At 42.9% G+C, this 24593-nt stretch overlaps 1 protein-coding gene across 2 annotated transcripts in view; it reads left to right on the forward strand.

Annotated features, from left to right (window-relative positions):
• TMC7 (transmembrane channel like 7) overlaps window positions 1-24593 on the forward strand; it is a 430401-nt gene that overhangs the window by 280157 nt on the left and 125651 nt on the right. For both annotated transcript variants that reach the window (XM_078665244.1, XM_078665243.1), the window contains exon 10: window positions 21739-21856. In XM_078665244.1, coding sequence (XP_078521370.1) covers window positions 21739-21856 — 118 coding nt within the window. The remainder of the gene's footprint in view (window positions 1-21738; window positions 21857-24593) is intronic.

The raw sequence follows: 24593 nt of genomic DNA on the forward strand, positions 1-24593 counted from the left end.
CAAGGCATTGCCATTAATTCTTTTAACAAAATCCTCTCCCGAACTTTCACAGCCCTGCCAAATAATAAAAACATCATCTATGAACCGCCACATATTGACAATGCCAGTCTCAGTTTCATTCAGACAACCATGGGGTCGGCCAAGGACATGCTTCTCCCACCATCCCACGTGTAAACACTCGTAGCTGGGGGAGAAGCATGCCCCCATCGCCACACCACGCAGTTGCTGATATACTTCATTATTGAACAGGAAGTAGTTGTTGTTGAGGCACAGAGAAATCCTATTCACTAGCATCTTACTATGTTCATAGAAGGTAAGTAACTTGTGTGTTTCTTTTTGAACCTGACACCCACTCCTTGGACAAAAGTCGACCAAAGGATATAGATATATATATATATATATATATGTATATATATATTTATATATATATATATATATATATATATACACACACACACACACACATTACCTACTGGCGGTCGCCAGTAGGTAGTTATAGTTTCCATAGTAAAAGCGTTTTTTGTTTTCCCAATAACTTTGGCGCCGGTTGTCGAATCTTCGCGAAATTTTCAAAACTAGTGATCAGCTCCGGTCAGCTCCTGTCTTGAAAGTTTCGGGGTGATTCGCTAAGGGGGGCAGAGAAAAAAGGGGAGTCCGATAACGCGTTACTCCATGTTATTTTTCATAGGAAACTTTAGACAAAGCTACAGACCGAACTGCTGAACGGAATTGCACCAAATTTGGCAAAAAGGTAGCCCTTTTTTCGGAAAGAGTTCCTTTTGTTAAATGGTGTAAATCATTCAGTAGTTCCTGAGAAATTAGAAAAGGAAAAAGTTTTGATATCTAGGGCAGCGGTGGGTTCGCAAATCCTCCCGAGCACAAGCTTCACTGTGATTGGCTGCTAACACTCCAAACCAGGAAATGTTGGCAGCCATCTTGTGACTCGGTACAACCGAGTCACAAGAAAACAGTGAAATTTTTGTTTTAAAACAAGAAAAGGGGGCAGGGTAGAAACACCCTGACCCCCTAGGCCTGCTCAGGGGGTCCCACAAGGACCCCCCAGGACCCATAAACCTTTTTTATTTTTTTTATTTACATTTCGGCAGAGTTCGCGCTGGGGAAGAGGATCTCTCCAAAAAATTTTATGAGGCCCCTGAGGGCCCCCGCAGCCCTGGGACCGCCACCTCCCCGGAGCTATAGAAATAATGTGCGGGGGCACGCGGCCCCCGCAGCCCAAGGGACCGCCACCCTTCCGAGGCTATTAGCTAAATGGGTGCGTGGGGGGGGGGCCCTACATGCCCCGGGGACCACCACCTCCCTGGGGCACATACTTATTTAAATTTGGGGGTCCGTAGCAGACCCCCAGCCCCGGGGACCACCACCTCCCTGGACTATTTTGAAAAAGGGAGGGGGGCCACCTGGAGCCCTAGGTGGCCCTGGGGACCCGCCACCCCCCTGGGCCGGCTGCTGCAGTGTTCCGGAGTGCCCACCCCCGGGACACTGCTGTTTGCAATGATGCCTTGTCATTGCAAACGCTGCTTTGTTTCATTTAAGCGAAAACAGGGAAATCTGTTGGTCCCCAACGGATTGGGTCGGCCCCAGGGATGGGGCCCCCGGGGCTAAGAGAAGCCTCAGTGATGTTCAATGGTTTTTTAAATGCTAATTTCTAACTATAACGTACCTGAAACCTATTGTTTTTTCAAGTGAGTATATAAATTATACACATACATATTTATATATATATATATATAATTTCATAAAATCATTTGGAAAGGCAATCATAGTTTAAAAACCAAAGCATACAGAAAGCCATTTAAAAATATAAAACTTGTTAAAAAACAAGTTTAAATTATTTAGGATCCTAAAAACAGACAGAATAAAATGTTCTCACCAAACTGAATAGCCAATTGTTTGTGTTCGAGAGGTAGACAAAACACTTCTGTTCCAAACCAACACAGATGATGATCCCAAAGGCACTCCTCGGAGCAGGTTTATCGAGCAAATGTGTTCCCATCCAGCGCCCCATATTGGCCGCTGAGGGAGTGACCACAGCCAGTGGAAGGTGTGCAGAATCGGCGCCAAGATCCATTTCACCAGGAGCAGAAGCAGCATCCCAGGAAGGCTCGTAGAATGCGTTCAGAAGCAAAGGCATGCACTGTGGACAGTGATACAAATGGGCCTTTGAGGGGTCCACCAGTTCAAGTTTGTCCTGAGGCTCAACCAGTTGCATTCTAAGTCACAAGTCCAAGGCATACTCAAAAGTGCACAACAGCAGTAGAATACCAGCTGTAAGCAGTGAAGCCAAACAGGCCGAAAGGACCGGAACCAATGCTCATTCAGTTCTTGAAGCAAAGGTGTGTTGAAGCTTTGTACCATGCGTTCACGGCACAGGAACACGTGTGGTAATGCCAGCTCCCTTTGATCTTGAAATGGGACATCAATTGCGGAGCCGAAAAAATGTAAATCATAGTCCCGATAATCAGGGACAATGGAAGACCTCCAAAGACGTTTCAGAGCATGGAGTGGATGAATGATGGAATAACTCTGAAGACTGCCTGGAAAATGTTAACCAGACCAGAGCCCAGGTTCTTAAAAAGTGCGCTACCCCCACGTATGTGACATATTAAAAATGCAGTACACTAACTCTCCACAATGTTGTGCGAAATTAATGCAGAGTAGTGATTGTATGAGGAGGACCTTGCAACTCGACGATCAAATGTCCCCTTTGCAGATGTTAAGGCCAGATCTTTCTGAAACAGTAAGGCCTTCAGTTTTCTCAAGGTGTCAAAGCGCACGTTCAAAAGATTTATTGAAGAACATAATGTTGCGTCCCTAACTAAACGGGCAGTTGGAAACAATTCTTGTGTACAACAAGTAAGGATGGAAGAAACCATGACAACATAAGCTAAGTTTCAGACCACAGCAACCTTGCTAGTTCTACATCAAGTAACTTTAATTCAAAAGCAGCCTGAAAGCCGGACCAATCACTTGGGAACCCTTAAAGTAGCAAGATAAGTTTGCTATGGAAGCATTGCATGCCCCATAAAGCTAAACCTCCTTGCATACTAAGGAGCCTCTCAAAGCATTCTCACAGCCGGAACTGCTGCAAAACACATTAGTATCCTTATTCCAACAACGGAATTTGAAAGATAATTCCCAATACTCATGTACATACCCTTCCCCAAATGCTTCATATCTGCCTTCTTGAGGGTTTTCTAAGCAATGTTGGAAATAAAATGTAAAAATCGTCAGAGTGATATCTGTTGATTATCCAATCCGCGGAACGAGTTTCAGCAACAGTAAATGGTAGCCTCTTCAATTTCTCTATGTGCAACATAGTGTATGTTGCATCTTTACTTGCCATGAGTATTTGCCTTTTTGATAGCTGGTATGATGCAAACAAGCTGGTGGCACTAATGTCGCCACAGAACGTGACCAGAATGAAGTGTCTGAAGTGTCCAACTCCATAGCTAGATTGATTTAAGCTGTGATTGCCCATGTTGTAGAGTGGACGTGTCATGCTGTATAATGTCAATTTCTGACAGCACTATGTTGCCCATAGAGTATATTCTTGAGGATAATGTGATCAATCCATTATCAACCACTGCTAAAACCTTTTCTAAATTGGCCCAGTCAAAATCGCATAGTCTTTCAGCAGCTTTTTGCTGAGAAACCTTTCATATTTCATTGTATATTTCTTACAAGAACAATTTTTGATGTGGTTTTTGAGAACCTTTTTCTCATCAGAAAGAAGGGACAAGTGTGCTTTCACCTGGGAGAGTGTTGAAGTCTTTAGCCAATCAAGGAACAACTTCCCGACATTGTAAGATGTTACCACCCCTGGGTGTTCTGTCTGCACGTAGCGCTGGTCAGGTCTGCTGATGATAAAGCCCTTTGTGTTACCCACAAATCTGGCCTGACATCTGTTGGTATCTAACGGCTCACACTAACCATCCCCTCAATCTTTGTCTGATGAATTGTACACACTATTGCATGGCATGATGCCTATTGTTTCCTCCATGTATTCTGTAAACTGTTGCCAGTTTTCAAAATGTGTGTATGTGGGGTGTGTTAAAATCCGTTATCTTAGCTATACCAAGACATGAAGTTTGTTGCACAGTTTTATTTAGGAAAATCATTTGTTTTGGTATTAGGCAAGCTTTAACAAAGCCTCGTTCCCCTGAACCTGCCAGTCCCTTGTCCCACAAATCAATATTGCATCAATTGTGTCCCTCCAAAAGTCAAACCCTTGTGTGGACAAACAAAATGTCTCTGCTTGGTTTTTGTTAGTATATTTTTCTTTGCAGGTGATGGTGTAAGCCTATAATGGAAAGCAACTGAGTCAGATGTATCATAACCAGAAAAATAAGCAAACTTCTGTGCAAAGTTTTAGAACTACCTAATGGTGCTACAGGGCAATGTTTTCATAGTGTGTAATTAAAAACTGCACATGGAGTACTTGCCTTATACAGGAAAGGATGCCCTTAATTTTGGAAAGAAAACATTTCTTCATAATTAGATGTATCTTCATACAATTCATCAGATGAAAAAACAGTAGAATGCCCTAGATCCTATAGCATTTCATCTACTGTATCCACATCCCAATCATCAGAGATAGTGTTTTGAGCGACAGTCATTTAAAGTACGTTTAAGCAAATATGGAATTTGTAAAAGTTCACTGGGACCAAACACATCATAAGATACCATTTCCCATGTATTCCCACCGGGATCTGGAACTGCTGTAATGTTCACCAGGGAAATGTCTTTTCGTTCTTAGTGTGATGACGAGTGTGGTTTGAGAACAAAGTGCACTTGTACTGCAGAGCGTTCTGGTAGATAGTGCCCGTTCAGAAGCAGGAAAAAGACAGTCACAAGACAAATCCAAAGGACCAGGAATGTAATGCAATTGTAATTCAGAGATGTAACCATGGCGAAACAAAGTATGTCTATTTCAGCCAAAGATAGAAAATACGCAGTTTCACATGAAACTGCACACTTGGCTGTGCAGTCACCAAGTAACGGTTTGTAGGTTTTCTCATGATGGAAATCTCCACCATTCATGCATCCTTTAACTATTATTAATGCTAATGAGTACTGATGTGTTGTCCCTATGGTTGGCTGGGCAGAACCATCGGTGTATATGATGTAATCATAGTGTTCTAGAGGCAATATTTCATTGGGCAGAGGATATTCTTGTGCATATTGCAGAAGGCTTGTGTATAGTGTAGAGCCAAATCTGTAATCTACATCTGTTGCGGTATGTGAGTTGGCCCATTGTGTCCAGCGTGGATGTAATGCTTTAGCATTTGGAAAGCTTGCTTTGGTGACAGACTTTAGGGTCGCTACCGGGGTCAAAACAATGCGCTTTCCCTGATCCAGTGCTCTCTCTTACCACAGTAGTCTGTACCGCCGTCAGTTTTTTTTCTGTAGGTACAAAGCACGTCTCAGCATTGGTTTATACCTGCGATTTAGATGCAATTGGTACAGGTATCACCCTCCTTTAATGTCACGGAGGTGTACCCTGATGGCCCCAAGATGACGCGAATCACCAGGTTTGTTCGGTTCACAAGTGTGTAAATGTTTTGAAGGTAGCATGTCTGGTGGTACTGAACATAGTATTTCCATGTGTTCAGTGGTCCAGTTTGCACTTAAGAAATCTGGGCACATTAAGTCGTAGAATGGTTTTACCTGTTCTGTGTAATCTTGTAGTTAAGTTGTGCCAAAATTTAAAAATCCCAAAATGGATTGTAACCTCTTTAACGTAGTCTGAGTTTGTAAGAGCGCACACTTCTCTAAGAAATGTGTTGCTAGGCTTTTGCCTTATCTAAACAGTTCATATCCCAGAAACAGGACATTGAGATGGGCAATTTTTGATGTCGTAAATGTAAATTTGTAGCCCATGTGAGAAAAGCCCAGAATTATGTGGTCTACTCTTGTCAAGTGCTCTGAAAGGTCATCTTCCATCAAATATATGTCCTCAACATAGGACATTGCCTGGTCATCAAAATGTGGCAGTAGTTCTGTTATCCTGGCTGAAAAAAACAGCCTGAACTGCCTTTGGAAACCTAGCACTGAAAACGTGGTCAAATATCTACTTCCAGGTGCTTTATTTTGGCAGAAAAATCCATTTGAGATATCTAATGTTGGTCTGTATTTTTTGTGCACTATGTTGTTCATGAGTGCTGCACTGTGTGCGTTTTGTTCTGCAAATGTGCGAGTAGCTGTATTTAGGTGTCTGTATTCTCTATTCTAATGCTAGACGACACAAATGATTTTATTTTATCATGGAGAAACAATTAATTATTCATGGAAGAGGTGCAACTTTCTATTACATCCTGGTTATTCAACTTATGTGAGAATCTCCCTAACTTGTTTTTTTCTGCTTAAATTTTAATGGGGTACTGTCTTTGAGGTTCTGGGATTGTCCTCTGTGATATTTCATGGTAAGGGGAACTTTCATCCCACCCTACATGATTGCGGTATAACGCAGGAGCTAGCTCTAACGCCCACTCCTTGGTATATGAATGTTTGACTGATTCTGGCATAAGGTTAAAAAAAGACGTAATATTTACATTTCTTCGTTTGGGTAATCCATTGCAAAATCAGGTGTCCAGTCCTTCTCGGCCAAAAGAATATCGTAACTGTATGTCAAGTCCTCCCAAAAGAGAACGTTGCTGTTTCTAGGTATGTCCCTCTCTAATTGGAGTTGTATTTCTTACACGCAATGTGGGAGACTTACCCTAGTATCTGGTGTTTCCAATGTGATGTACTCACTGAACGCTACTCCCACCATACAATACATCAGGTTCTGGCAAACTATTTTGACTTCTGCCGTGCTGTGAAGCATGGTCACTGCCCATTCTCCGCTCAGAAGCAGGGATCTCAATATCCTTGGCATAACCAACCTTAAGTCAAGCTACCTTCTTTTTTAATTGAGGTTTGGAGGATTTAGGTTTTTCTTCCTGTTTAATGATCTATTCAGGTGTGCGTTGTAAGTCCTTTCTTTTCACGTGCTCCTCCGATCTGCGCTCTGACCGGCCTCCTCTCTCCGAATGTTTATCCGATGATTCCTGAAAGGAACAAGACAAACGTGTATCAGTATTGTGATACCTCTCAAGTGGTCTAATATCACGGTTTCACAGGTTCTACCTTTTTTCAGTGGCTTCCTCTTGAGGAGACAGAATATTTTCTTTGTTTTTCTTATTTTCCTACTTTTTTGTGGAAGTCTCTGGGGCATGCTTAGAGTTATCCTTTTCAGAATTACTCTTTAATTCTGGTTTATCTGGTCTTGCTCACAAATTATCTCTATCCAGTGTAGCAAAGGTTCCTAATATAATTTTAGGTAATTCGCATTGAGGTTTGGAGGATTTAGGTTTTTCTTCTTGTTTAATGATCTATTCAAATGTGTGTTGTGAGTCCTTCATTTTCACGTGCTCCTCCGATCTGCGTTCTGACCATCCTCCTCTCTCCGAATGTTTATCGAATGATTCCTGAAAGGAACCAGACAAACTTGTATCAGTATGCTGATACCTCTCAAGTGGTCTAATATCATGGTTTCACAGGTTATACCGTTTTTATAGTGCTTCCTGTTGGGGAGACGGACCCCGTGATGAAATATTTCTTTGTTTTTCTTATTTTCCTACTTTTTTGTGGAAGTCTCTGGGGCATGCTTAGAGTTATCCTTTTCAGAATTATTCTTTAATTCTGGTTTACCAGGTCTTGCTCACAAATGATCTCTATCCAGTGAGGCATAGGTTTTTTTGAACATTTTAGGTAATTCGCACTTCTGCTGTACAAGAGCTAAATACTATAGGCACTGATATATAGCCAGTGCTGCTTCTTCCCCCTTTATTTTACTTAACATATTGGTGGATACCCCTGCAAAATTGCCCATCAGTTTCATCCCCAAGTCCAGGGCAGCTGCTGCCCTGTACTAGTACTAATTCTGGCTCTGTTTAAGCACTTCAGGCAAAACAGCCAATCAAGGGGTACTGCATGTCATGGGATGTTCTGCAGCAAAACCGGTACCCCATATGGTGCAGTCTTCTAGTGGGGGAGCCATAACCATCGGCAAGCAAACTGGTAATATTCTCTGTTTTTCAAAAAATTGGTGTGGAAAAGCATAAAACTATCCTCCTTACTTAACGACAAGGCAGCCTTCTCGAAAAGATCCCACGCCTGGATGACCCTCAGCTCGTACAAATCGCTCACCCCACAACCATATTTCAATCAGCCTTACTCGAGGGTGACAAAAATGAATTTCCTAAAGTACAGACTGGGGATGCTTCCATGTACTCAACATTTGCCACCATGGTTGAGGTCCAAAGGCCAAGCTGCCTGCAGACTGTGTAACAACAAGAATGGTGACATTCTGCACGTAATTTGCCTATGTGAAGAACTGCGTCAAGTACGGTCTCAATTTCTAAAAGATTCATTCAACCAGAAAGGGATCCGCACCAGAAGGCAAGCAGTGCTGGCCTGCTTTAACCCAGCGAACATCCAATTAAATTGCAGACTGGTAAAATATCTAAGGATGGCCGAACAAAAAAACGGGGCTAAAGTCTCTTCTCTGACTGCGTGTGAAACAGCTACCGGAAGTGGACAAGGATCTATGGCGGGAACTTAAACGAAACAAGCAGAGACAATCTCGCCATGATATCCAAGCACGCGTGACCCATTGACTACTCCAAACACCGTAATTTGACCATGTATTATCACAATGCAGTATTTTATTCTAATTCTTAAAATGTTTTTAACCATGGAATATGAATTTTATAGTGTAATCTTTTGCAATGGTTTTAATTAACTATGCCAATAAACTTACTTACTTACTTAGTGGGGGAGCCATAACCATCGGCAAGCAAACTGGTAATATTCTCTGTTTTTCTTGTGGACCCGTATGGGGAAACACCAGTTCAAGCTGGCTTGTATATTGTGCATTCCAAAACGGAATCTCTTCCCTTTTTATGCGAACCTTACCAATGACTGCATTCACTGTTAGTGGGCTGGTGCCCTGTGTAGACAATTGTGGTTGTGCATCTTAAGCAGTTCGCGCAGGGTTGAGTGTTAATGTTCCACTTAATGAATTTTGTCAAACATCTGGATTTTGTCACTGTTTGTATAGTGTTTGCAAGTGTACTGCTGATAAAGCATCAACATTAGGATGCATTGTCTTTCCCTCATTGCTAAGGGAACCTAGTTTAACATTATTTGTTGTATGTGGAAAGGCGCCATCAAACCAGTTTCAATTATCTCTCTTGTGTTAAAGGTATTTCTATTCCTTCGTATGGTGTGTAGTTATTTGGAACTTCATCTTGTTAGTATTTGTGAAATTGCCCTGTTGTGTTGTCTGCTGCCAAGAATGTAACTCGTTAATAGAGCTCCTCTATCCTATGTGTGCTTCGTGAGCCTCAAGCACAAAGGTAACATCTCCACCCCTAAGTGAGAGACCATGTTGAAATAGCTTCTGAGTAACTGCATGTCTGCCGTTTTCAGCAATGTCTAGTGCTGGATCCTGATAGTCTCCAGACATAATTGTATATGAATTTCTGGGAGGGTAAAATAACGCAAATATATCCTTAGAATAGTTCAAAGGGAAACAACTTTCAGCCAATACATAGGGGTTACCAACTCAGCTGAGGAGGATAGTCCCTACTACCACAAATATCTCCGGTTAGGAGGTAAGTAGAGGTCTCAGAGTATGCACAGGAGAACTACTAAGGTGATCCATTAAATAAGAACCCAAACTACCATTGTCAGGCACCATGTCATATAGTTTCCACTTTTCTAGTAGGAACTGTGGGCTTGTTGGGCAACATAAACGTTGGAATTGGTGCCAGGGTGATTCTGTGCCCCTCCTCAGGATATGTTGTCCTAGAGACCTGCTAGCTCAGTGTGCCACCGTAAGCCCCCCAACCTAGACTAGTGGCAAATGGTTTGGGCAAGCTCAGAAAACGATAACCTGCAACCCTTCCAAGAAATGTGGTAACAGATCCAGAACCCCTTTCGCTAACTCACTTGTGTGCTTTCAGAGAGATATCCAAGAAAGACACAAAGGGGCGTTTTCAATATTTATTGAACCATTGTGATTCTTGTATAAAATATATGCTCTGTGATGCTCAATAGACAGAATCGGATAAAAGTTATTAGAAGTTTAAGGACGGTGAGGAGAGTGAACAATTCCACTATTGTGCTAAAATAGTGTACGTATGCTGGCATATAAGTAATATATATAGTGCACTCCTACTGTGCGTTCCCTAACCTAGTTGTCTAGGGTGTGTTTGTGTAGGCTCTGACAAGCATGCCCCATAGGATGATCTAACACCCCTCTACCTGAAATTAAACTATATAGGTCCCCGTCCTTGTCATAGGTTGGACATCCCTATGTTAATTTACTGAAATGAAAGTTTATAGCCAGTTCATGGTGATAGTCTCAGAGCACATTGCTATTACATTACCACAGCCATTTCATAGACACAGCCATTTCATAGACCCTGCCAACATGTTTTTCGCTGAACTTTTACACTTTGTCAAGGGTGCTAAGTAGAACCATAAAAGGAATTTAAATTCTTATTCAAAATATCATTCATGATAACTGTTTGAAAGGAGGGTCTCTAGTTGGCAATTGCTTGCACCCTGTTTAAGTAGGGTAAGGGAGTAACACATCTAAAATAACCTCTGCTCACCCCTTTGTTAGCTCGGCATGAGGAGTATGACTTATCTCAGAGGCAATGTGTAAAGCGTTTGCACCTAACACACAGTAACACAGTGAAAACACTGCAAAATTACACCACACCAGTTTTTGAAAAATAGCCAATGTTTGTCTGTGTAAAACGAGACCAAATCAATAAAAATCCAACTTGCATAAATTAAAATACTAATTTTGTAAGAATCAGCTTAACATACAGTTCCCCGAAGTCAATAGCTCCGCCCAGGCCTATTGCAGCGTCGTGATCAACGAATCCAACAGTTTAGGCCAACCACGAGGGATGCAGGCCAGCAACAGTGTTGGGAAGACCTGCAAACAAAACCTTGGCAATGCAGGGCTTTGTGGACCTTGCAATGCGATGCGATCCGGAGAGGTGGCAACGCCAGCGTCAGCAGGCATTGGTTCTGGTGGTTGGTGCCGAGGTGGTCGGGCACTTGAAGTTACAAGTTATGCAGATAGAACTCAGTGCAGTGGAAGTCTGGCACAATGGCAGGCTGTGATGCGAAGAGAGCTGAGCCTATGTGTCATACAGTGCCCACAGGTTATAGTGCAGGCAGCGGTGCTGCAACCTTGGGGAAGCTCTGTCGTCGGTAGACCAAAGATAGTGATGCAAAGCAGGACGATGCGTCGTGTGGTGCCCACAGGTCGTGGTGCAAGCAGTGGCATTTGTTGATGGGACTGAAGTCGATGGCACTGTTGGTAGTCCAGGGATGTGGTGTGGGATGGGGTGATGCTTTGTGTACCCCGAGCGGTGTCCACAGGCAGCGGTGTCGATGTCCGCACGGAGTGTCATCTGTGATACAAGGGCTGCGATGTGAGCGATACGATGTGCCTGTGCCCACAGGTCATGGTGCAAGCAGCAGCTCGCTGACGGCAGCGCCGCAGGTGAGACCAGGGTTGAGTTGTGAAGTGAGGCAATGCTTTGTGCAGTGCCATCAGGTTATGGTGAAGGCATCTCGTCGGTGTTCTGCTTTCTTCTGTTGTAGTATTATACAAAGCGGTCGCGGCAGTTTGAGCAAATTATGTATATATTTACAAAAACACACAACACAAATATCATTGTGGTCATTTGATCCACTTCTGAATCCTTTGTATTTGTTCAAAAATAATAATAATCGATGCAGTACAAGTCAAGGCATCTAAAAATATTAGTCTTATATATGCTCAATGGTTCAGAATTGCAAAAGATCTTTTATATACAGTGCTCGAGGTGAAATAGAAGGTAAGGGAGATGGGGATAAAGTGATTTGGTGTGGGTGAGGGACCAGGAAAGGTAGTGGTGACATATATCCATCACAATTATTCGCTGTATACGTTTCCATACATGATCATAATGTTCCCATTGTAATACATAGCTCTACAGGACCCTGAGTTTATCTTATATGGAGTCGCTAGAGTTTGTATTTGGATTGTAGTTGACGTTTCGACCCCTTCTAGTACAGGATGGTTAGTGTTCCTTGTGGTGGGGTCTTCTTCAGGACTAAGGGAGCACGTGTGGTAGAGACGAGGGACCAAATCCGCCGTATACAGTCTGTACGTAGGGCTGTATCAAGATGCTCTTTAGATCAATTGAAGTATCTTGTAGATTGGCAACAGGGTATGAATCTCCTTGAAGCAGATTGAAAGCCTAAAAACGGTACGCCTGTGGCGGTGTTCGCTGGTAGGTCCTGGGACAATCCCTGATATACTCGTCAGACGGTGTCAATCACTAAGTTCCTAGTGCTGGTAAGCAGATGAAGTCAGTCGCTGATGTTCCTGATACTTCTAACAGGAGGCAAGCTCTACCTCAAGCCCTTAGAGAAACTTAAACAGCAGAATAAAGAAAGTCCAGTCCTTTCCCTGCTTAAGACAGAAGCAGCCCACAGATGGCCAACACAGCAAAGCACGCAGTAGTGTGGTAGGCTGTCTCAACAGCATTTCCAGCCCTTCTTCTTGGCAGAGTCCTTAGTCCAGAGTATTCTAAAGCTGTGGGGACAGAGCACCAATACTTATACCAGTTTTGGTCTTTGAGTGGGCACCCTTCAAAGAAAAGTATTTGTTGTGCACAAAACCTGCCCCTTCCCTTATCTGCCCCCAGACACACTACAGGTGGTGAAGACAGCATTGCGTGAGGATCGGCACAGCCTTATTCAGGTGTCCGTGACAACTCATCCCACCACTCTATCTCAGAAAGGCCCATCAGCCTGGAGATAAGCCATCAGGATATACAGGGTATACTTAAACTCCCTTTGTGTGACTGTCTAGAGTGTATGCAGGAAAGCCCAGCTGTCAGGCAACACACGTGAATTCCCCAGGCAGGCCCAGAACATTTGAGCAAGAAACTGCCCACTTTCTAAAAGTGACATTTTCAAACACGCCATTTAATAACCATCTTCACTGAAAGATGTAGTAGTATAATACTTTATTCGGTTTAACAAGAACCAACAAAGTAATTAAACAGTACAGTACAGAACTTAAAATGGATAAAAACCACTCCATTCCATTTGATTAAACTATAAAAACCTGATTATACAACCGTAAAATAAATGATATATACACAATTACTGCAATAGTTATGGTAAAAATACAATTTCATGCTTTAAAAGTGCCAATACAAGGAGTAATGCCCTAACACTAAATGCAAAGAGGCAAATTCATAACACTTTGCAATCACAGTAAAGGTCTATGAGACATATGAAACGTAAACTAGTTAAAAATCATATGATGGTGTACATTATAAATCACAAATCTTCTGTTATTAAAAATTTACTACGCTGATACCAAACGTTTAATAAACATTTACTAAAAGCAAAGACAATTAATGGAGATGTATCACTTTTTAGAATTCTCTGTGCCTTAAGGTATCTAATCAAATCCAAGGTTCTACAAACTGGGTGGATCCATTTGTGCCTGGAACCAAGGACTCTGGACAAAAAAAACATAACATGTACCTCTGACTCGTCTTCAAGACCACAAGCTGGATAGAGGCTTGAAGCCGCATCTTTTTTCCACTTGTTTGTGAAGTGTCTCAGCGGGAGAGTGCCTAGTCTAAAACTAACGTACAAACTCTTAGCTGCTGGTGGATGAATAGAGTCCAAAAGGGCTCAAAGCAAGGGTAGTGCTTAAGCTCTAAGAACATATTGTTTAAATGACCCTTAGCCCCGCTACTTATGTTGTTCATGAATGTATGCCCAGTAGTGAGATTTCAGTTCATTAAGCTCAGCTTTACAAAGGTGATTTGGCTCCCAGAGTCTCTAAATTCCCAACCTACTGAACCAATCAAAACAAATTTGATCCAAAGAACATTTTTAGCACTGGTATTATTAACCAAATCCCTAAGGGAATCTCTATAATCAATAAGTTCAGGTGTAGATCAGATGCAAACCCACTGAACAGTGGCTAAAAAAGAGCCCTGTTCATTGCCTCTAAACTCCAAGATATCGACTTACCATACTATGGCCCATGGGGAATATACTGGCAGCAGGAATACACATATGCAGTCTAATCTAGATGTTCCAACCCCTCCTTCGTTCCCAGTGATGAGTGCACTGGGCACGAAGGACGGGCTGTTGTGGAGGGTGTACAGAATAGATGCCCTTTTAAAGAGCTATTGCCTCCCCTCCAGTCAGATGAAAGACATAGCTGCTACTGGCCTCTGATTCAAGCTCTGAATACTTGACTGTAAGTGGTCCCCAGTAATAGATTTTGGACCTATTTGAGCCTTTTGTTAATACCCTAAGGACCCCGCACGGCATGAACATCCACAGCAACAAAATGTAAGATTGTTAAATATTAACCTGCGCTATCAAAGAGGAAAATAAACCCTTAAGAGGATCCAACTTGAGGTTAAATGTTTGTTGTTCGTTGGTGCACATGGGCGCTTGATGAATAACATGTTCAGTTTGAACAGGAGTTATTAGTGTAATGATGTACTGACTTTGAGAGTAGCTGGTCACCGTCTCCATTGGCAGCTAGAGAAGCAAATCTGTTTGGGCACGGTATACCAAAAACGATAGTAATTTTGGGAGAGAAGGGTTGTCGCACTATAGCTGATTTTTTTACAGAGCTGGGTCGGGACAGGCTTTGTAGACTCCAGGCGGTCAAAAACTACAGAGGGCACAGATGCTGGGTTATTCAACATTTTCCTACTAATAACAGCTAGATGATGCTATAACCTTTCTGAACATATCCTGCACACTTGCTGATTTGCCATTGGATTTTTGTGTTTTGGCGTTTAGATGCGTCTCCACCTTCACAGTTAATGAATCAATGTCAGCCACCGTGCAGTCACTTACATTAGCATTATTAATTTCTGACTCCGATATACTCCCAGGAGGCCGCCGTGGTTCCTTTGTATCCTGAAGTCATCACCTCCATGTGGAAAACAGGAGGCCATTGAAGGAATATGGCTGTGAGCAGTGCGAATCACCAACCTTTAACACTGACACCTGCACCCACTCCCCAGCTGCTCAGTCTCCGGAAGCAGGGCCGGCTCTAGGCTCACGGAGGCCCTGAGCAGGGAGTGTAGGTAGGGGGCCCGAGGCCGCCAAATCCCTGCCAGGGGCCGCCACGCAAATATGTATCTAAGGATATATATTGGCGTGGCGGCCCCTGGGGTTTGGCGGCCCTGTGCAGGTGCACAGCTTGCACATGCCTTAGGCCGGCCCTGCCGGAAGATGCCCTTACCCTCGGCTTGTACGTGAAGTGTCTGACTGCGACCGTCCCTTTATCACCAGTGAGGAGCCATTAAGGGGCAGCTGCTCCAATCCTAGGTTTTTGGATGAAGCTGCCTGGAGAAGTGTGTGGGGGGGGGGGGAGCTTTTCAGTCATTAAAATAACCTTACTCGCTTTTCGAGTGAGAGTGACATTATACCGTGTGACTACACCTATGCCGAAGAATATTATTGCAAGGTTTCTGGGACGTGTGGTAGATATTTGCAGCAACACCTGCAGTTATAAAATCTTCTTTCTGCCTCCTTTCCATCTTTTTCTTAGTAATGTGAGGGCCACGCAGTATAGTTTCAGCAACTCTCTGAGGACAGAAGAGTTTCTCTTAGACTAATTCAGTCCAAAATAATACAATAAACTTTTACAGACTACTTCCTCTCACACTTAAAGCCCCCACCCGAGAAATCTTCATTAACGCAGCAAGTTCATTCGATACAGATTACAGCAAGGAATGAAGGAACACAATAGCAAAGTTCTAACAGGAGGACTGAATTGAGTACTTTCAATTCCTGTTAATCTACTCCACACTTCTAATTTCATAACTTACTGCCCATTCTTGGAATATGTTTGACCATTAGTCACCGGTTGCCCTCCAGGCAGATCCACTCATTCTGTTTACCCTTCTGAGGATAGAAGGGGTTGCATTGAGTCAGTTAAGAAAATTGTATTTACAGATTCACTTAAGTAATGCACAGCATGCCAAGTTGTCTATGCACCTCTAATTATCATCATTTTCAATAAGGATCGTGTAATTCCCGTTCACCAGTTACTGTGAATAGTCGCACAGCAAAGTTGGCACTGTGCCAGCTTGTTTATCATTGCAAGAGCCACGGTTACCAGCTTCTGTACCATGTGAAGCTTGGGATGTGTACTTATTTTAGCATTGTGTTTTACAAAACGTACTCTGGTTCTACCGAAACAATCTAAGTGGAATTTGCAGCAGTATTACTAGCAGATTCCGGTCTTTGTTTACAAACTTACTTTATTAGTTTGACTCGAAACATGAACTTTAATCACCCCCACCCCCGTCACCTCCAGTGGCATGGTTGGAGGTAGTCTGCAGACCGTCACTTCCTGTGCTGTCACGAAGGTCATAGGCTGTGTGATGTCACTTCCTGTGATGTCATCAGGTGGGTGGGATAAAAGTTGTGATATCACTTTCACTACCACAGATATTTTGGTGATTTGACCTCCATGGATCTATCACAATATACATTACAAGAAAAACATTGAATGGTTAGTCAAGCTATTTATCTGAGACCCCGCATGGGCATAATTTTTAGGTTTCGACTGCAAAAAGCTGCGCAAGCAGCTTTTGCGCAGGAGAAATCTTATGAGAACTGTAGTGTGGCTTTGGGTCGGCCCTCGTCATTCATTGGCTGGCTCCATAAATGGAGCCTAGCCATTGGACGAGGGGCCTGTCCGTCAATGCCGGACCAGATTCGGGGGCGTTCCCGAGATTCTTTGGCTTTTGCTGACGTCACGCGACGTCAGCCGGGAACGCCCCCGAATCTGGTCCGGCCGGGCCGTGCTTGCTGCTGTCCTGCCTTCCTCCGTGTCCCTCCTCCCGCCGTCCCCCCTCCCCTCGCTGTCCTGTGCACGTTTCCCGTCTCCCTCCCCCCGTCCGTGTCCTCTCCCGCCGTTCGTGTCCTCTCCCGCCCCCCCCCCCCTGTCCTCGTAGGTGCTTGTTTGGACCAGGAACAGTTAATTCGCAGTGCTTAACGGTAAATGGCGCTTATCTGTCTGCCTTTGGGCGCCCTTTGTCCTGAGCCGACACTCCTGCGGGGACGGCGCCTTCGTGAATGGAGCACTTCCTGAAGAAACGGTTACATCTGCAGATGGGAGAAAATGGTCGTTTAGAAAGAGGCGGATCACCCGACGTGCTAATCGATCCTGTGCGAGAACCAATCACGCGCTTCGTCAGGGGCAGTAAGCACTTTGTAAAGGCAATTGGAACAATTACAGCACCAAACTGTTCCCTGTAGGGGGTCATCAGCTCTTTCCTCATCTCTTCCCAAATAAATTGAAGTCATAACATCCCCCACCCAAGTTACGAAGAAGGAACATGAAACGTTCCCTACGCACCATGTTAACTCACGAGTGGGCTTGAGAAAAGAGTTTTTATTTTAAACCTCAGAATGTTCGATTTATGTTTTTTATGTAGCGTGAACTCGACCCGAAAGTATCAGAGCGCTTTACGTGAGCACCAGATACGTTACAGACGGACACATTCGTTTTTAGGCTCGGGGAGATTACCCATAATTCGCAGTGCTTAACGGTAAATGGCGCTTATCTGTCTGCCTTTGGGCGCCCTTTGTCCTGAGCCGACACTCCTGCTGGGACGGCGCCTTCGTGAATGGAGCACTTCCTGAAGAAACGGTTACATCTGCAGATGGGAGAAAATGGTCGTTTAGAAAGAGGCGGATCACCCGACGTGCTAATCGATTCTGTGCGAGAACCAATCACGCGCTTCGTCAGGGGCAGTAAGCACTTTGTAAAGGCAATTGGAACAATTACAGCACCAAACTGTTCCCTGTAGGGGGTCATCAGCTCTTTCCTCATCTCTTCCCAAATAAATTGAAGTCATAACATCCCCCACCCCCCCGCCCAAGTTACGAAGAAGGAACATGAAACGTTCCCTACGCACCATGTTAACTCACGAGTGGGTTTGAGAAAAGAGTTTTTATTTTAAACCTCAGAATGTTCGATTTATGTTTTTTATATAGCGTGAACTCGACCCGAAAGTATCAGAGCGCTTTACGTGAGCACCAGATACGTTACAGACGGACACATTCGTTTTTAGGCTCGGGGAGATTTGCCCATAATTCGCAGTGCTTAACGGTAAATGGTGCTTATCTGTCTGCCTTTGGGCGCCCTTTGTCCTGAGCCGACACTCCTGCTGGGACGGCGCCTTCGTGAATGGAGCACTTCCTGAAGAAACGGTTACATCTGCAGATGGGAGAAAATGGTCGTTTAGAAAGAGGCGGATCACCCGACGTGCTAATCGATCCTGTGCGAGAACCAATCACGCGCTTCGTCAGGGGCAGTAAGCACTTTGTAAAGGCAATTGGAACAATTACAGCACCAGACTGTTCCCTGTAGGGGGTCATCAGCTCTTTCCTCATCTCTTCCCAAATAAATTGAAGTCATAACATCCCCCACCCCCCCCCCGCCCAAGTTACGAAGAAGGAACATGAAACGTTCCCTACGCACCATGTTAACTCACGAGTGGGCTTGAGAAAAGAGTTTTTATTTTAAACCTCAGAATGTTCGATTTATGTTTTTTATATAGCGTGAACTCGACCCGAAAGTATCAGAGCGCTTTACGTGAGCACCAGATACGTTACAGACGGACACATTCGTTTTTAGGCTCGGGGAGATTTGCCCAGAATCACAGGATGTTTGAGCCTCTCGCCAGACTCGAACCCGGTTTCCCAGCGTCAAAGTCGCCGCTCTCGCCGTTAAGCCACATTCACGTGCAGTTCTTGATTCAACCCCTTTGTTCAATGTACACCTGATATGTATCTCTGATGCAATTCGGATAAAAGCACGTATAGAGTATTTTTGGGAAATTTATTTTTTAATGTTCTTGTTTAATCGCGATGGTCCGTGACATTGTCGGCCCCTGTTTAACATAACTCATTGTTGGTCAGAGCAACAAGAAAGAGCTGAAGAAAGAAGGCTTGTTGAGTGGATAAATACACCAGCTGCAATGATTTGTACGCCCATCTCTAATGACAAGGTCGATAAAGTGAATTCATACCCCCGGGTGCATATGATAATGTTGAAAATAAAAACGACATGTACACATCGAGAAGTGTGCAGTGAGCTGATACATTCCCGAGAGTCAGTCACTGCACGTTTATGTTATGTTAGACCTATTTCTATGGCGTACATTCTACCATAGTATTTCAGTTTATTTGTTGCAGCATATGAGGCTGCTAATTCACACGCAGATTAGATGGTTGTGCACAATGACCCTTAAGCGGAGAGGGGAGGGGAAAGCAAGAGCTCACTGAATGAGTTTGGGCTTTTAAGAAAGAACACAGTGTACATTATGGTTCGTAGCAGACCATATTATAACATTATGGACCACCAGGGTGGCCTTACTTCCTCTGTCCATCGCTGGTGTTTCCGTCTTATTCCATCTTTCATTATTGGAGCAGGCTGTGCTTGACTTCCTGTCTGTAGTGTAGTGTGGCCTGCATCCTGCCCAATAGTCAGTGGGTCAGTTTTCCGTTTTTTTTTATTTTCCTGTTTCCTGTTCTTGTGTCAGTGGTAGAAGGCCCTCCTCATCTTTTATTAGCAATGATAACTTCTTACATAAAGTTTCAATGCTGTTGTTTCTAGATGCTGTAAACAACAGGTGTTACTACTGCCCAATTCAATGGTGCTCATTGTACCCACCTCCGAAGCATAGGAATCGGAGTTGGCCTTGCAGGGCTCAATGTTATGACCCGCAGAAGATGAATATGTAATTACTGACCTGTATTGCAGGTTAACATTAGTGGGGTGGGTCCCCAATTCCTTTATTATTAATAGCAGGGTCTTCATCGCCCTCCTTCGTTTTCGTATGCTGTAAAAGATTCTGCATTCCACCTCCTTCGTAAGTGATGCCTGCCTCTCTCTTCTATCGTGAGGGGTAGTGGTAGCGGTGTCTGTCTCCCTCTCCCTTCATTAGAGGTAGCAGGGTCTCTCTTCCTTCATTAGAGGTAGCAGGGTCTCTCTTCCTTCATTACTGATAGCAAGGTCTGCCTCCATCTCTCTTCATTCCTGGAGGCACGGTCATTTTACCTCTTCTTTCATTTCAGATAGGAGGGTATGTCTCACCTCGTGCCCAACTCCTCACACAATGCCACGTATGCCGCTCTTATAGATTACCAGCCTCTGTCCATTGCAGAGTCTTTATTCTCCTATCATGAAGCCCCGTCCCCGCTCTCGCGGCACGGTAAGCATCTAAAGAACTAACCCAGAATACAGCGTACTCACCGTCACAGTTACTCCCCATGCTTGACGCTGCTCCTCGAGACTGGCTGTTTCTGCGGCCTCAATAACAAGAAAAAAGTTTTTTAATGAACTGCATTTGTAACACGTTGCCAGGACTTCAACCCCGCTTCTATTTCTGGGCAGTTTTAAATAACGCAAAAGTAGGTATTGGAGTGCTTTACATGAGCACCAACTACATTACGCAAGTACATTAGGTAATGTTATTCTTTCTGTGCTGTGGCATTTCTGAAGTAGCGTCCAAACCTGGGCCTGTGGTGTTCCTGGATCCAAAGCACAGTGGTATGCAGTAGTGTACGAGGTTGTTATTCCTCCACTATAGTTGTACACCGTCTTCTTCCCAGTTCAGTGGTATTTGTCCCTCGCAGTTACAATTGCAGCCTCTCTCGTGTAGTCAGGACATAATGTTTCTACTTCTGAGGTTTCATTTAGCTATTTAAGGTATTCTGGGAGTTGTTTTCGTTTCAGTGCCAGGCCGGATACCAATGGTTTGTTCAGAATAGCCAGCTATTGGCAATGTAAATGACAATGCCATTTATTTATCTGTTTTCAAAACCAACACATAAATACAAATGTTGTCATTTACAATGCCAATAGCTCTAACTTTTCCAAAGGCGAAACCATTGCATTGTAAATGCTTGTTTTGCTGAGCAATTAGAATATTTTCAACTAAATCTGAGGGGGCTTAAAGTGATCCGTGCAATAGGATTGTGGCGGTAGGATTCAAGGGCAACCTTATACTTGAATGTTAAGAGTGAAACACGTCTCAAGATCCAAAGTATCGTTTTTTTAAGAAGCTAGTACTGACTTACGGTGCCAGTATGACAATGGGCAATATTGAATTGGTGTATAGAAATTGTTGCTGAAAGACTGTGCATAGTGTGATGAATACCAGGGAAATGGCTAGAAGCATGTGCTACAAATTCTGATAACACAAAAAAAATGAGATTGGAGATTTAGACGAAGTCTATTGTGAGCCAGCAGGGAATAATGGCAGATTACAATATTGTTTGTGCCAAAAACCTAAAAAAGACTTGTAAAGCCCATAGGGCTGTCTTTAATGTGATTACACTCGCAAAAGCAGGAATTCACAAATGCTGTTTGCACGTGTTAGCATATTAAAGCCAGACATACTGACTTCCTGATTAATACATAGCTCGCTCTCATTTTTCCCCGCAGTATAATTGTCAATTTTCAGTTGTGTAGTTTATTATAAAGTAATGAAAAATGAATGTTGTACACCTTAGAGTAAATATTTAATCATCATGTAACATATGTATTAGTGTGCATGTAATTTGTAACGTAATTTTCATCCACAGGTGTGTCTTCATGCGATTGGTCAGCATTGGCGTTCTCTTGGTTTCGCTATGGACTCGGATCACCTCATGCTCTGTTGACAAATGTATGCCTTGTGGATACAACCATACCGTTTACCCAGTAAGCACATTTTCTCTCGGCATGTGCTACCTTATAACTGTGCCTCAAGAGTGGAAAATGTGAAATATTTTGATTTATTAGTTTGTTTTGTTCTGTTGGAATTGTTCTTTTTGTTACTGGGTGTAGAGCAATTATTTTCCTAAGAAATATTAACAGGATAACCCCTAAAGAAGTGCGTTTGGCGACTCCATGAGCTCCATGCTCAGTGTTGTGGTATCACAATAAACGGATGCACTGCATCAATTTACCTGAGGTAACGGGTATACTCTAATGCAAAGTCACGCGGTTACATTTCAGAAGTATGGTACAGTAAGATCAATTGCTTCAGTACAATGTCCACTTTAATATCCGGTAGAATAGATGTAATCCATGTTAACACTTAATCACCACACAGTGCACCAACACTCCTTCATTTCGTTAAGGGAAATAACACAGTCATAAAAGAAATAACCCCAGAATCTACGTTTGTTTTTTTGGGCTCCGAATATTTTAATGATCTTTTTAGAAAATAGGGAAAACAATGAAAGAAGGTATACCATACATGCAACAGAGGCCCAATATGGTGTAAGGATGCCAAACACAGTGAATTATATCGATAATAATCGATCAAACATATAAAAAAGGAATTGACCATAAGGTGCCATAAGGTCTATAGCGACAGCATTCCATGTAAATGTCAACAGTACCAAAAAAATCTAAACATATATTCCAACATTGTGTTTTGTAATGGAAGATAATGCAAGGACTTAATGGCACCACAAAATAAAACTTGGATACAAAAGGAAAAAAGAAAAGGCATATCAGATACAATTTTAAGCAAAAGGTCAATAGGCCAACAGGATAAAATGTGCATAACAATAGAAAAGCAAAAAGAAAATGGGTAAAATAAATTGGGTGAAAGAAAATAGGGGAAGAAAAACTAAAAGGAGGGGGGGAATAAGGGAAGGGCGTAAGCGCCTTGGGAAAATAACAGCTATGATGGGAAAATAACAGCCATTTGCGCTAGGTGAAAACAGATAATAAGATAGGGACCACTATGCTCTGGACATAAATTTATCAAGGGTGTACCAGATTGACTGTGAAGGCACACAAAGTCATAAGGAAGTGACAAATTCCTATGTGTACTTCTAAGGTAAGTGACCTATACCCACCATGTGTGAAAGGAGACATTATGTAGCACTTTACAATCTAAAAAAAATAACTTTGATTGCCACCGTCAACGGTCCAATAATGCAATATCTTTTTCAGGTAAGTCTAAAGAGGGGTTCAGTGCATATGGGCCGAGCAAAATAAGAGGGACAGTTAAAGGAAAGGCAACCCCAAAAACAGTAAGTCGATCATGAACCTCTTTCCAATAAGTAGAGAGGTGTTTACATGTCAATAACATATGAGGAGGAGTATCAGTAGCTTCATTCCAGGACTAGCAAAGTTCAGATTGAATCAGCTTTAGCTTTAGCATTCTATAAAGTTTCCAGTGTAGGTAATGTGCTGTATAAAATAGTGTGTGCGATAAAGGAGGAAAAATTTTATTCTAAGGAGATTGTTAGGGATAAGTGGCTAACTGGATTCTGGAATGAGGGTGGAGAAGATTTGACCTTTGAAGAATTTTAGATCACCATTTTTGAAAAGGTGAAATGGATGTTGCTAATGCCTTATGGAGAGCTTTGTAATTTTTTTACGCTAAGTGACCTCCAAGGAGACTTGAAGGGTGCATGGTATCTAATTTAGAGTTTTGCTTTGATATTTAAAAAGCTGTAGAAATCCGTGTTAGACGACTAGTATTTCTCCTAGAGTGAGGCAAAGGATAGTGGGATTCCATCCTCCAGCAACTCAGGTACCCCATTGATTTCTTTAGTTGCCCAAACAGGGCCCACTTCGCCTGAAACCGTGGTTGAAGCTTCTGAGTTATTCAATAGAGAGGGCCAAGTATTTAGATAGGCTGAGGAGCGAAGACCTTCCTGCCGTCTTGAGAGCGCGAATATTGTCAGAAGATATGGGGGGAATGAGATAGCTTCAGATTGTTCATTGTTGGAGCCATAAGTAGTGAGTATGGCGAGATAAGGTGGCGTTCTATTAAAAGGCAGGGAACTCCTTTATTATACTGAGTATCCAACAAGCATGCGCCAAGAAAGGCTGTCTGATAATTGAACCACTTAGGAAGCTCATAACCTCCCATTAGTTGTGTCCATCTAAGCTTCTTAAGGCTCAATTTAGGTCTTTTATTAGTCCTGAGAAAGCTTGAAGATAGCTTATCGACCCAGATAATAATTTGTAGATAATCGTACACAAAGCATCATGGCCAAAAAATTCACAAGTAGCTTAATAATCATTTTCAAAGTTTCCAATCTCCCCAACCATTAAATAAATTTCGGGAACCAGGAGAATAGAAGATCCTTAAGTTATCTATGGTCTTCTTCTCATTATCAGCCAAGAACTCTGAGAGATTACTAGAAAAACAGATTCTTTATCATTTTTGGTTTCCAGTGAAGACCGGACTGTCCAATGCAAGAAGAGTAATAATGAATATTGAGAGGCATAATCTCATTTAAAGTGCAAACCTAAAATTCTGCGCAGGATTGAACTAGGAAATTAACCTGGGGATCGTTACGTCAGGATTCTCGGAGAAAATAAGTATGTCATCCGCGTAGGTGCCTGTTTTAAATGTATGCGATCCCAAAGTGACACCTTTGATATCAGAAGACTCATTAATCAGAACCAACAAAGGGTCTATCGCCAG

The sequence above is a fragment of the Lissotriton helveticus genome, chromosome 10, assembly GCF_964261635.1.
Source record: "Lissotriton helveticus chromosome 10, aLisHel1.1, whole genome shotgun sequence".
NCBI classification, from domain to species: Eukaryota; Metazoa; Chordata; class Amphibia; order Caudata; family Salamandridae; genus Lissotriton; species Lissotriton helveticus.